This window comes from Lactuca virosa, chromosome 5 (assembly GCF_052849685.1).
Source record: "Lactuca virosa cultivar CGN04683 chromosome 5, Lactuca_virosa_CGN04683_v6, whole genome shotgun sequence".
NCBI classification, from domain to species: domain Eukaryota; kingdom Viridiplantae; phylum Streptophyta; class Magnoliopsida; order Asterales; family Asteraceae; genus Lactuca; species Lactuca virosa.
In genome coordinates this window covers 448,686,273-448,699,656 of record NC_136430.1, presented here as the reverse complement: position 1 = coordinate 448,699,656, position 13,384 = coordinate 448,686,273, and the positions used below count along the sequence as shown (strand labels likewise).

Sequence of the window (13,384 nt, the reverse complement as noted above, 5' to 3'; positions counted from 1 at the left end):
GACACCTTAAAATTTAATTATTAAAATCGTAACTGTAATATATATAATAACCTTGTCGTCTTCAATATCACCAAAAACATTTTCATTTGTATTATTTTTATTCATCCCTTCATCTTCTACAACCTACATTTTCAACTATAAAATATGAACAAAAATTTTCAAATATGTTAATAAATTATAAAAAAAATGTAGCGTGTAACTAACCGGTTGATCAAATTTTGTTTGGAATACTACATGCTCCTCAAAACCGATGTTATTCCATAGATCTTCATTATTCACTTCTTCAACAAACACCTCAGTAGGTTCTCGGTTCATAAACACCTGTTGCTCCAGTGCATGTAGCCGTTTCAACACCTCCTCTAAGCTGGGTTTCCCACTACGCCCACATCTACCGTGAGAGCGACCATTAGACGACATACTAGACGAAGATTCGTCTTGTCTCCTAAAATGGTCCCGTACTGGGGATGGAACTGATTTCCGTTCACCATATACATACTCTTGAAATGACATATAATAACAAGATGTCATCTCATCATCACTCGGTGACATTTTATTTCTTGGTCGTTGTCCCTCCTAAAAAATTGAACATATTAAAAATGCATATAAAAGTATAATAATGAATTTTATTAAAAATAAAAAAAATTATAAACCTGTGTCTTTGAAAAAATCTTGTTGACATCAACACATTTCAATTTTTTTGTGCCACTCCATCGTTTCATCCGAGGAACGTCTCTATTTTTTCTCAATACAAATCCACAGACACGAACAGCCGGAAGCATCTCATATATCCATATCTATGATTTTTACAATTATAGATTTATAGTAATAAAAGTTAAAATTAAAATAACTAACATAACAATAAAACCATTTAAATATAAATAGTTTTTTATACCCTAAATGGAGCCGTAAATCCTGAGACGGAGTATTTTAAAGTTTGACGACGCTCAGGCAGTGATAAATATTTATTTATCTTGTTCCACGTATCCTCAAGGTCCTCATAGGTAAAATCCCATAAATAGCTACCCCAAACAAAACTAACAAAACAAAAAAATATTAGTTATAATATAAATTAACATTAATAATATGAAACTTTCAAAGTAAACAAAAAATACCTGTTACAGACATCCAAATTCTCAGCAAAAAAAACCAATCTTGTGGCACCCGATCGTTTATTTCTTTTCCCAAAAACCTTCACACAAAATGTATATCAAACATACTCTAACTGCATCAGCGTCGCCAACTTCTAAGAATGAATGATTTAAAATAAAACTTTTCAGGTCACCGATTTTCACCGAACTATTTGTATGCTTCGGAAATAGACGTTCACGCAATAAACATCTTTTTTTACTACTAACTATTTTTTCTGACATTTTTTTCCCGATATTTTTAGGATACTCACCAAAATTCAACCCGGTTATCAAACAAAACTATTTCGGGCCATATACCATTTTCGTATCATTCACTCTAAAATATAACTGTTTTATTCCATCTGGAGATAAAACAGCGTCCGGCCGTATCTGATGAAGAAACATCTTGTGGAACAACAATCTGTCCCCTTGTAAACGAGGGACGTCCAACAAGTAACCAAATATTGTTTCTCTAAAAATATCACGTCTGACACCATCTAACACATCAAATACTTCTCATATGTTACACCCCGATCATTTTAAGTTCACAATAACTTTAACATTTAAATTATTAGAATCATGCTGCACAAAAAACAATAACATATTAAAAAACTAAACAACTATTTCATTTTAAAATATCAGATTATTAAATGCAATAGTAATTCAACATTCAAATTACAAACATAAACAATAATAACAATGCAAAAACCAACATTTAATCAATAATTTATACATTTACGTTGAAAAACAATAACATACTATAACAATTTTTCAAGTTAAACGACAATTATATACAATTTTCCAAGTTATACGACAAGTATACAAACGATTTTTAACTTTCAAATTAAATAAAATAACATATTATAACCATACTATAACAATTTTTCAACTTAAACAACAAATATATACAAATTTTCAAGTTATACGACAAATATACAAACAACTATTGTAAACATATTGTAAACATTATTATAACCATTTTTCAAGTTATACAACCACTTATACGATAAGTATATACAAATTTTCAAGTTATACAACAACTATACAAACGACAAATAACATATTCTAACCATGCTATATCAATTTATCAACTTAAACCACTAACCAAACATATTGTAAACATTATTGTAACAATTTATTTAACTTTGAACTTAAAAAAAATAACATATTCTAACCATTTTACTAAATGTACAACCAACCAATACACATTCTACGCAGTCTATACTTGTACATTCATATACAACCACTAACAAAATAACATTAAAACTTCAAGTTTACTAATAAATAATATTAAAACTATCAAATACAACAAAATTACCCAATCACAAACAATATAATTTCATTTTTTTACACTAACTAATACAATAAATAATAAAATAATAAAGACATAGTAAATAAATGTTAATTAAAACATAAAAAGAGTTAAAATCTAACCATATTTTTGGGATTGTTGAAAAAATCGTCCATTTTCTTCAAGAAATCGTCACTGGGAATCGCCGAGAGAGAGAGAGTTTTTCTATATTGAAGAGTGAAAAATGAAGAAAAAAAAGCGGTTTTATACTTTTTTTTCTGGAAAATCGCAGGTGGAAAACGAAAATCGCAGATGGACTAATCAATCTGTGAATGTACAAGTGCCTAAGGCACAACTATGCTTTAGACGCTTGTACATTCGCAGATGGAAAGGCAAAATCGCAGATGGGTCATTTCCATCTGCGATTTTCGTGGTTATTTTTGCAATTTTTATTTTTTGGTTAAAATTGTAAGGTAATTAGTGTATTTGGCTAATTTTGTAATTATCTCTATAAAAAAACTTTTAGTTTCACCGGAATTTACCAATATACCCTTGACCTAATAAAAACCTTATACACATGCTACGCAAACCCACAAAAACAGAGACGCCTCCATTGCTTCTCACGTTCGTCGGCTCCTCAAGCGAGTCCTGCCCTGCTCGCCGCCGTATGCCATCGCCTCCCCTGTGAAGCCACCGGCCGGAGACCCTGGCACCCAACAGCTAAGCCGGAGACCTTCCAACCCTACAGCTACAGGTTCACTTTTCTTCAAATTTTTTTTCCTGCTCTCGGTTTCTTTTTTTACCTGCTTTCTGTTGAAATCGAAATCATTGAGTTCAAGGTTATCAATGTCGTTAGTGATGATTCATTTTGCTTATGTTTGTTCTGTTGAAATCAAAATCGTATGAGTTTTGTTGAAATCGAAATCTATGTGATCTCTGCAACTTTTAGATATATGTTTGAAATCAACAGGGAACAAGATTAGCCAAAAGAGTTTTAACATTGAACCTGTTCATAACAGTAGCACCCAATGTTTCAGTTCAATTTTGTGATAAGATGCCCATAATCTGTTAAAATCTGTTCCTTGTCAAGCCTTGTATTTGTATTTGATCATCTTTGCACCTATTAAACAAACCTCTTGTCTGCTCATATACTCATTATGCAATGTCTCAAAAAGATTTGTTGCTTTCATGAATCTTTCTCTCTTTGAAGAAAAAAAAACATATTTCATTTCTTATTTTATAGTTTAGGTTAAAAAGAACCTATTACTTTGTAAGCATGTAATCTTTTGTTTCATTTTTCACACTCTGGAAGCATAAATATTACTGAACACCTCTTTCTTGCCACATTAACAAAGATAACTCCTTAAGCATGTAATCTTCCACTTCATTTTTCATAGATTGTTAGGTAGCAAGCTTCCCTCCAAAGTCGGGTTATCAATGACGTCCATTCAATCATCATCAAAGAAGCGAAAGAACAAAGGGTTGGGAGACAACAATAAGAGGAAGAAGAAGCATCAAGATCTTTCTGATGTCAGAAAACTGGGTGAACAGCTGCTCTCATCAAGAGCTCACATTAACAACCTTCCTCTTTTACTTAATTTCCTCGATCTGAAGTCCTCCTATCCTCGTGAATTCCTTCTTGAATCTCTTCTTTCTCTCCAATCCTTCTTCACCCCACTTCTTCCCCAACTTCCTTCTTCTTCAGCTAAACCTTCTGAAGATCCCGAATCGATTTACCAGACATGGGTTCGTTCTAAATTTGATGACTTTGTTCAATGCCTAATTCAGCTAGCACTTTCTCCATCACTTGATGAAGAAGCTCTCAGAGTAAGTACTTTTAATCTTTACTTGTCTATTATGACAAACTTGTGGATTTTAATTCTTGTTGAATGATGTGGAATATCAGGAAGTGGTGATGGATACTTTGATGGAGTGTGTGAAGGTTGGAAATGCAGGGACCTTTCATTCTTCTATATACCATAAATTCATCCATAGCCTGGTGAGTCTGCTACACCCTTTTGAACTGTTCATTACTTAATTTGCATACACATTCATCAAAAACTACCCACTAATCAACAATTACACACATTCCTTATTTTCTCTAATGCTAAACCTTAGCCTATTGTTTCCGTTGTATGTTTGTTGCAAAGTTTATTGATTTTCTTAATATCTTTTATGTTTTTCAGGTTTACTCCACAGATGAGTATGATACTTTGTTAAATTTGCTTGTAACAAAGTATTTCAAGTACATTGATGTCCGGTAAAAAGAATTAATCATTCATGATTTTTTTCTTTTCTCTAGCTTATTACATCCATTCTTTTGAATAACCCTTCACTCTTTCCTATGTGGCAGCTATTTTACTTACATAAGCCTGGAAAAGATAACACGAACACTTGATGTCAAAGATTGTCAAGGTACTTTTGCACATGTATATTAATAGTTTTAATAAAAGTTGAAAACAGCTTTTGTCATCATTGTTTTCAGTATTTATTGGATTCTAATGAGCTAACTATTCACCAGACACTGATCCTGAAAGTGCAAATACCAAATTAGAAAGTCCAGCAAGAGCAAGGTCATTCAAACTACTCATGCTTGTAGTCATTAGCATACTGTTTATTTAATTTTCAAATTGTCACTATGTTTTTAAATTAAATCTGACATGAAACATGTAATTTGTTTGTTTAAATGCAGTGGGCAGCTTTTAGTCCGCAATATACATCATGTGATATCTAAGATACCACCCCTTGAACAACTTGGTGAAAATTCTGAATATGAAATGTGGAATGGATCAGGTGACTCTTTATATTTTTGCATAATAACAGGGTTACAAAAATTAGGAACATCATACTTCTTTTTTTGCTTTTACAACATTTTACTTTGAAAAATCTACCCAATTATAACGATGTCTTCCTAAACCGAAGCAATTTTCAGTGCTATAGTTGGGTAGATTTTCATAGCAAGAAAAGGGTAAACCGGATTTTCATAGGAAAATGTCTCAATAAGGAAAAAAAATGAAAGTACAATGCTATAAATGGCTAGATTTTTCAAAGTATAATGTTTTGATAAGAAAAGAAATTGTTAGTACATGTACCATTTTGTAATAGAAAAAAAAGTGGGATGCTATAATGCACAAATAGATAAAAATACGTTGTTATTTCTTGCATTTAGCTCTTATGTTTCTACTATAACTTTCTGTATAATTTTTGTAAATGTTAGGTGTTTTCTCCAAAGAAGGTAAAACAAAATCCAAGAAAACCAAGGGAACAGAAGAAAAACAGGGTGAGGTCAAGAAGTCTAGCAATGATGTAAGTTTTTCATTTTTTTGATCTTTAATTTCCTTTCTAGCATTTATAAAATTTAAAATATATGTATTGTCAATTTTCAAATTTACTTCTTTCTTTTATTAATGGTAGGTTGCATCTTTGGCTAATATTTCCAAAAAGATGAAGTTGAAATTCTCTAAAGCATGGATGTCATTTCTTAGATTACCACTTCCTATTGATGTCTACAAGGAGGTAAATTTTTCATAGTTTAATCATTTCTTTTTTGTACATTATCCACTCAAAGTATCAAAATTAGAGCAAAAAAAAAAAAAAGCTAAACAAGAATATGACTTTTCATACTTAGGTTCTTGTTGCCCTTCATCAGACAGTGATCCCTTATTTGTCTAATCCCATTCTGCTTTGGTGAGTCTCATTTGAAGATTTTTCGTTTCTTAGACATATTATACCTTTTTTTTTTTTTTTGTCAAATGCAAGAAATAGCAATGTGCTTTCGTTGATTTGTTTATTATAAAATGGTACTTCCATTTCTTCCTATTACAACATTGTACTTCCAAAAATCCATCCATTTTTACCAATGTCATCCAAACAAAAAGCAATTTTCACTGCTTATAATTGATTTTTCAAAGTGTTAATGTCCTAATAAGAAAAGGGTTGAAAGTACAATGGCACGATAAGAAAAGAATTGGAAGTACATTGCTGTAACAGAATTGTTATAGAAAGAATGAAAGTGCATTGGTATTTCTTGCATTTAGCTATTTTTGTTTTAACAAGAAGAGTGGTTTGGTTGGATTGACGTGCAGTGATTTTTTGACAAGATCTTATGACATTGGAGGTGTTATAAGTGTTATGGCACTTAGCAGCTTGTTTGTTCTTATGACAGAACATGGTTTGGAGTATCCCAATCTTTATGGGAAGCTTTATGCTCTTCTAGAACCTTCTATTTTCATAGCAAAACACAGAGCCAAGTTCTTCCAAGTGGGTTTTTTTTTTTTTTTTTTTTTTTTTTGTTTTTTTTTGTTAAAAAATTATATTATTAAAATATGAATTTGTGTTTTTGTAGCTTCTTGATTCATGTCTGAAATCGCCACTTCTTCCAGCTTATCTAGCTGCTTCTTTTGCTAAGAAACTAAGCAGGCTAGCACTTACAGTCCCTCCTTCTGGAGGTCTTGTTATTATTGCTCTTATTCATAATCTTTTGAGAAGACATCCTTCAATCAACTGTTTAGTCCACCAGGTAGGTAACATAACATAACATACCAGATTTAATCATTTTTTAGAAGCAGCCTGCCCTCTTGAATGGTTTTTATTTTTGCAGGAGGATGATGGTGAAACGGTCAAATCAGGCATCGATCATTTCAACAATGAGGAAACCGATCTTCTTAAAACCAATGCTATGAGTAAGTTTCTGCAACAGGATTGATTTGATTATATGCAACAAGAAATAGCATCCTTCTTCTACTTCCATTTGAAAAACCTCCCCAAATAAACAAGTTTTACTGCTATAATTGGATAAATGTTTTAAAAAGATGAAAGTACACTGCTGTAAATGGAAGTAGGTTGCCATTTTAATGAATGAGTTTCTCATATATATATTTTTTTAATTTGCAGGGAGTTCTCTATGGGAAATTGACACCCTGCGCCACCACTACTGCCCTCCTGTGTCTAGGTATGTATGGATAACTAAATCAGGACAAATTTGTAAAAGTATTTCTACATTAAGCCAAAAAGAAATGCTACTATTTATTTATAGTTGAAGTCCATTTTTGTATTTGTGTAGATTTGTTTTGTCGCTAGAAAGTGATTTGACAGTTAGATCCAAGACAACCGAAGTTGCTATAAAGGATTTTAGTTCAGGTTCATATGCAACCATATTCAAAGAGGAGGTAATATTATTATTTATATTTTATATATATTTTAGATTTTCAAAGTTGACTACTTTTTTAGTATATACTATATAGTAAAGTCTGATTATAAGTTGGAGGGGTTGTTTGTGAATTGCAGATAAGGCGGAGGGTTAAACAAGTACCCCTGGCATTCAACAAGACCACACCTACTTCCTTGTTCTCAGAGACTGATTTTGCTGGTTGGATTTTCCAATCAAGTGATTGTTAACAAAGACACTCTTATAATAGGAAATTGATGCTTCCATTTTTTTTTACTTGTTTTGTTGTCATTTATTATTATTATGTAATACATGAGTTTTAAGTGAACTAACTTATCGATGTGATGTGATTGACAAACATTTGACAACATCATGTCAAATATTATGTATGGATACTGTAATGTACAGAAATTCAAGGGATTTGAAGCCAAGCTCATCCCACAATTTTGTTTTTTTGAAAATTTTATTTTAAATTAATAACTATCATCTATTATATAATTAGTAGTTTATGGATGAAAGTATATTTTTTTCTTTATGTTAAATTTTTATATAACGATTATATTTTGACTACATATATTTATTTAATAAATATAGTTTTAAATAATTAAGACGGTTGGTTAAAAGTATAATATAGTTAAAATAGTTAGTAATGTGTAGGTGTCAATGTACTTAGGGGTGAGCCAAACCTGAGCCTGGTCAGGTTTGACTCAGACTTGTTTAAGTTGTACAAGGCTTGCGGCTTGACTTGATTCGAGCTTTCTTTTACTGAGCTTGGCTCATTTTTTTTTTTTTGTCTTGAGTGCTTGAATCCATAATAATAAACTATATTATATAGGCTTGTTTACTAATAACCTAAATCCATAATTCCCCAAATGTTTTCTTATTATAATATATATAAACAATAATAAACTATATCATATATAGGCTTGTTTAGGCTCGCGAGTCTAATCGAGCTTAGTGACATAAGCTCGAGCTCAAGCTCGTTTAATAAACGAGCTTAACATTAAGCTTGAGTTTGACTCGTGCTCGTTTAAAATCGGTTTCAAATCGAGCTTTTAACGAGCCGATCCCGAATAGCTCGGCGCGGGCTCGTTTAAAGGTATAGATTAGTTAACCCTACATTAACAGTAGGGTTAACTAATCTATACGTTTTGTATAGTATTTGTATAGTATGAGATTTGAGTTTTTAATTATTTTGAGTGCTGTTTTTTATCTAATACAGTTGGATTATAAGCTTTTTGGTATGTAAAGCTAACTAATATGTCATAATTGAAGTGTGAGCATCTATACTCTTGGACTATAAGCTTTTTGATATGTAAGGTTAACTAATAATCTAATATGTCACAATTGAAGTGTGATCGACATGTTGGTGTAGATGGTCTTATAGCATCCAAAATAAAACATGGTCTTATAGTATCCATAATAAGAGATTTCTTTGGTCAACCTTTTCCATTAATTAGCATAAAATAAAAAAAACTTATAATATCTCCAAAAAAGATTTTTCAATTTGCTTGTTTATGAATTTGTATAATTTGTAAATTGGTTGACGATCTACCGGATACACCACAACTATTGAAAGTACCCACGACAAGAGCTTGTAAATTTACAAAAATATTTGGTTTTAGAACAAATTTTACAATTTTATTAATTAATTAATTAATTAATTTATTATTATTATTATTATTTTAATTTTATAACATCCATACAGCATTCACACAGAATGTCTCATTTAAAATTAGCAATTAAAATACTTATAAATATTTAAAATTAAGCTCTATATCAATATAAATAGTTTAAAAGTCTAATTGATAGCTTTTTAATTTAAAAAGAATTAAAAAACAAACATTTAATTTTTCATGTTCAAGACGTTTGATAGCCTCTTATGTCTTAAACTCTTAATTATTCATAACCCTCTTAATTGTTAAGAGAGTGAATGTATGTGAATAAAAAGAAATTGTTTTAAAAAATATCATAATTTTTCATCAAATGTTTTTTCTTCTTTTCTTTCTATTTCACATGGCAGATTGACATTTCCAACCATTTAAAAATTCAGATTAACAACATATACCCTAAGTGTTAGTTTGATATGATTGTGTATTTAAATCCGGTTCTGATGATTGTAGTTTACATTAATGTCCTTATTCTTTTAATTTCAGATAATTACATACAAGCGAACATCCCCTATATGAGTTTTATGAAGAAATCGTGAAACGATAACCTCAATGAAAAAAGCAAAATATACTTAGTATATAATATTATTTAACACATGACCCACCACAACCCCACACAGTGTGTATGCATACATACATGCACAAGATTCAACGCGACTTCACAAAGCTTCCCATCCTCACCACAATCCCATCGATATCACGAACATACCCCACTTTCTGCCCCCATGCTTTATCCTCCGGTGGGCACACCGCCTCCGCCCCATTCTCCACCGCCCTCTGCAATTCAAACCGTCATATAAACAAATCCAAAATCTTATCGTATATAAAGTATAAACACCAAAAAAGGCAAATTAATTATCAAACAGACAAACACCTTGTATGCAGCATCCACGTCTGCATAAGCAAAGCATACCTCAACTTGGTTCCTTCTGGTTTTCGATTTCTGTTCCTGAACTTCTCCGGTGAGATCATCCGTTTCATGTTGATGCACCGGCGTAAACGCAATTGTTGTCTGTCCGCTTTCTAGCTCACCCCATCTATCAACAACCAACCACGACATGTTTCATTTCATGTCTGATTTCGATCCATTGATGAATTCATTACAACATATGCATAATATCAAGAAATTATGGATCGATCCATTGATCAATTTGTTTATATACCTGTGGGAATCGTCCAAACGACGAACAGGGTATCCGAACGCCTTACCGTAAAACTCGACGGATTTAGCAACATCCTTGACGTAAACCACCGTGTATGCGTACGCCGGTTTCAGATCTGACGCCATTACGATCTAATTATGAGTTTTTTCGTTGTTTTGATTTGCGCTGAGTTTTAGAGAGACATGCAGAGAATGAGAGAAGGGAATTAAATCAATTGATGAAGATGGATCGGTACTGATTAGGATCCGGAGGAGGACACGTAGCTGATTTCTTCACACGTTGCTGTTAGTTATACATATTCTGTCTCTAAATATTTTAAATTAAATATAGGAAAAAAAAACTTATAACGATAATTCAAAATCGTTCAAAAAATATGAGTTTGGTCCCTTCAATAAACATAATCTAAATAAGACAATTGTATAACTACATATTTTGTTCAAATTATAGTAATCGGTTTTTACCGGTAAAAATTAATTAAGGAAAAAAGTACGAAAAAATGACTCTGGAGAGTAACTATATTCCAAAATCGTTCAAAAAAACACCATCTATGTTTGGTCCATTCAAAAAACAACATCCAAGTAAAGTTTTTGTACAAAAAATACCAACAAACTATATGTTTTGTTCAAATGTTACCCACTGCTAAGGTTAAATGATGACTCAACCTAATTATTAATGATATGACATAATAATCAGTGACATGACATTACTTGATACAATTCTTATTTAAAATCGATTTAGGACTTCTTTATAAAAGAACAACAAGAATTTGTGAAAACAAGGGGATACATGTCCATAAGTAGCTCAATGAATGAAATTTATAAAAACTGGAAGATGCATAATAATTTGCAATACATTCTACTATTCTAGTGTAGTTGTGACCTGTAGCTAGGCAAGATGCAAAAAACAAGTAGATTTCAGTACCATATTACAAATTGACATAAATATTCATCAAGACACTATTGTAGTCATATTACAAATTGACATACATATTCAAAAAAGTATATTGCTCAAGATTGTTATACTACCCATAGCAAAAGTATATATATATATATATATATATATATATATATATATATATATATATATATATATATATATATATATATATATATTCAAAAAATGAATCACATAACCGAATAAATATATAGCAGAAGGAAATGATAAAGCTTTCAGTTAAAGTTACCATCTGGTTGGGACAAACCCCCAAACTTTATGTCAAGATTAGCCTTTGTAGTTGATGTCCAAATTCGAGAAGGATGCCTATAGCTAAACGGGTTTGTATCATCAAATATTTTCCGTGTCTTTTTAAATGTGTAAGCTTGAATTGGTGATCATTGATTTAGTAGAAGAACAAACAATAAGAGGTGAAAAAGAGTCATTCGTTCATGAAGAAACCCTAATTCGATTTATAAAAAAAGAAATATATCAATTAATGTTATATTACTAATTATTATGTCATGTCATAATAATTAGGCGAAGTCATCATTTAACCTGTAAAAGCCGGTTACTAGTGGTTAACATTTGAATAAAACGTATAGTTTGTTGGCGTTTTTTATGCAAGGACCTTACTTGGATGGTGTTTTTTTAACAGACCAAACTTGGATGATGTTTTTTGAACGTTTCTTGAAACATAGTTACCCTCCTAATTTATTTTCCCTTATTTTTTTTTCTCTTAATTAATTTTTACCGATAAATACTGGTTACCATAAGGTGACATTTGAACAAAATATGTAGTTCGTTGGTATTTTTTTTGTACAAAGATGTTACTTAGATGATGTTTTTTGAACATATCAAACTTGGATGATGTTTTTTGAACAAACCAAACTTGAATGACGTTTTTTGAACGATTTTGAAACATAGTTAGCTTATATATAAGTTGTAACGCCCGTGTTTCTAGGCTAAACATTAATGATGATGTAATAGTCTAGGCCAACCTTTGTAATTTGTTTTGAAATAATAAGATGTATTATTTGAGTATTATGTGTTTTATACTTAATTATTATGATTTAATAAGTTAAGGATAAAAATAAGCGTCGAAAATAAATGTTAGATAAACCCGATATCTATGAAGAAAGTTGTAGTGGTTGAAACAAGAATTCCGGAGATATAAAGAATACCGAAATCCGAGTTATAACGAAGATATTATGACCTGTCGAAGTTTCGCGACAGAACCGGCACGACGCTGTGTGACATAAAAAGTGAGTTTACGATAAAGTGCTTTTTAGCCTTAGCGATCTAAATGAAAGTCGTAGTACACGTTAAACCGAGAGCGTGCATAAAAAGAGTGTCCAAATCTGACTTCGTATGAGGAAGTTATGAATTTTCTAAGATTTGATAAAGTAGTGTGTAGCCCGGAACTCGAATTATAGATCGAGCGATTTTTATCCGACACAACCTAAACGAGAATCGAAGATCTTGTTGATAGTAATTTAACGGTAAAAAGACAGACGAAAACGGACGTCGGATAAAGAAGTTATGAATTTTTAACGGACTTTTCCTGTCCCGGCCTGTTAAAATATAATTTTAAAAATAAAGTCAAAATTAGCCGACAGAGTGTAAACGAAAGTTGTAGAGTATAATTTCACCTACGCGTGGATATAAGGAACGTTAAAAACGGAGCCCGTATGTGAAAGATATCAATTTTTGAAGTTTCGGGCACAAACTTCGAGACTGGAATTACGCCCAGCGTACGAAGTATGTACGCCCAACGTACTTATGTGTAGTAGGGACCTCTGATTTTATTTTAAAAGCATAAACTAAATCGGTCTTTTCTGGCCGAGAAATTGGGGATGTCACATAAGTCATTTTCCATTCGATAAATGTAGAGTAAATTACACGAATGGTCCCTATGATTTGGGATATTTTGCGTGTTTGGTCCCTAACTTATTTTTTTAACTCGGGAGGTCCCTACTATTTGTTTTTGTTACACGCTTGGTCTCTGTCTTACCTAAAAAGACTATTATTTA

At 31.5% G+C, this 13,384-nt stretch overlaps 2 protein-coding genes across 3 annotated transcripts; one reads left to right on the top strand and one right to left on the bottom strand.

Annotated features, from left to right (window-relative positions):
- Positions 1–3,009: 3,009 nt before the first annotated feature.
- Positions 3,010–8,065, top strand: EMB2762 (CCAAT-binding factor). The gene is made up of 16 exons (XM_079050390.1): positions 3,010–3,172; positions 3,816–4,245; positions 4,325–4,417; positions 4,605–4,678; positions 4,772–4,833; positions 4,940–4,991; positions 5,111–5,211; positions 5,636–5,724; positions 5,833–5,934; positions 6,047–6,105; positions 6,504–6,678; positions 6,764–6,937; positions 7,019–7,100; positions 7,312–7,369; positions 7,481–7,586; positions 7,705–8,065. Exons 2-16 carry the CDS (start codon positions 3,856–3,858, stop codon positions 7,813–7,815), a joined length of 1,728 nt encoding a protein of 575 aa, XP_078906516.1. The 5' UTR covers positions 3,010–3,172; positions 3,816–3,855; the 3' UTR covers positions 7,816–8,065.
- A 1,637-nt stretch (positions 8,066–9,702) lies between these two features.
- LOC145116794 (uncharacterized) lies at positions 9,703–10,689 on the bottom strand. 2 transcript variants are annotated; one of them, XM_079053110.1, is made up of 3 exons: positions 10,419–10,689; positions 10,130–10,292; positions 9,703–10,032 (listed from the first exon to the last, which is right to left on the bottom strand). In XM_079053110.1, the coding sequence occupies exons 1-3, from the start codon at positions 10,541–10,543 to the stop codon at positions 9,904–9,906; spliced, it is 417 nt and encodes a 138-aa protein (XP_078909236.1). In that variant the 5' UTR covers positions 10,544–10,689; the 3' UTR covers positions 9,703–9,903. The 2 variants fall into 2 exon arrangements, with proteins under 2 accessions (XP_078909236.1, XP_078909237.1); XM_079053111.1 differs by having other exon boundaries at positions 9,704–10,032; positions 10,169–10,292; positions 10,419–10,688.
- Between the last annotated feature and the right edge of the window lie 2,695 nt (positions 10,690–13,384).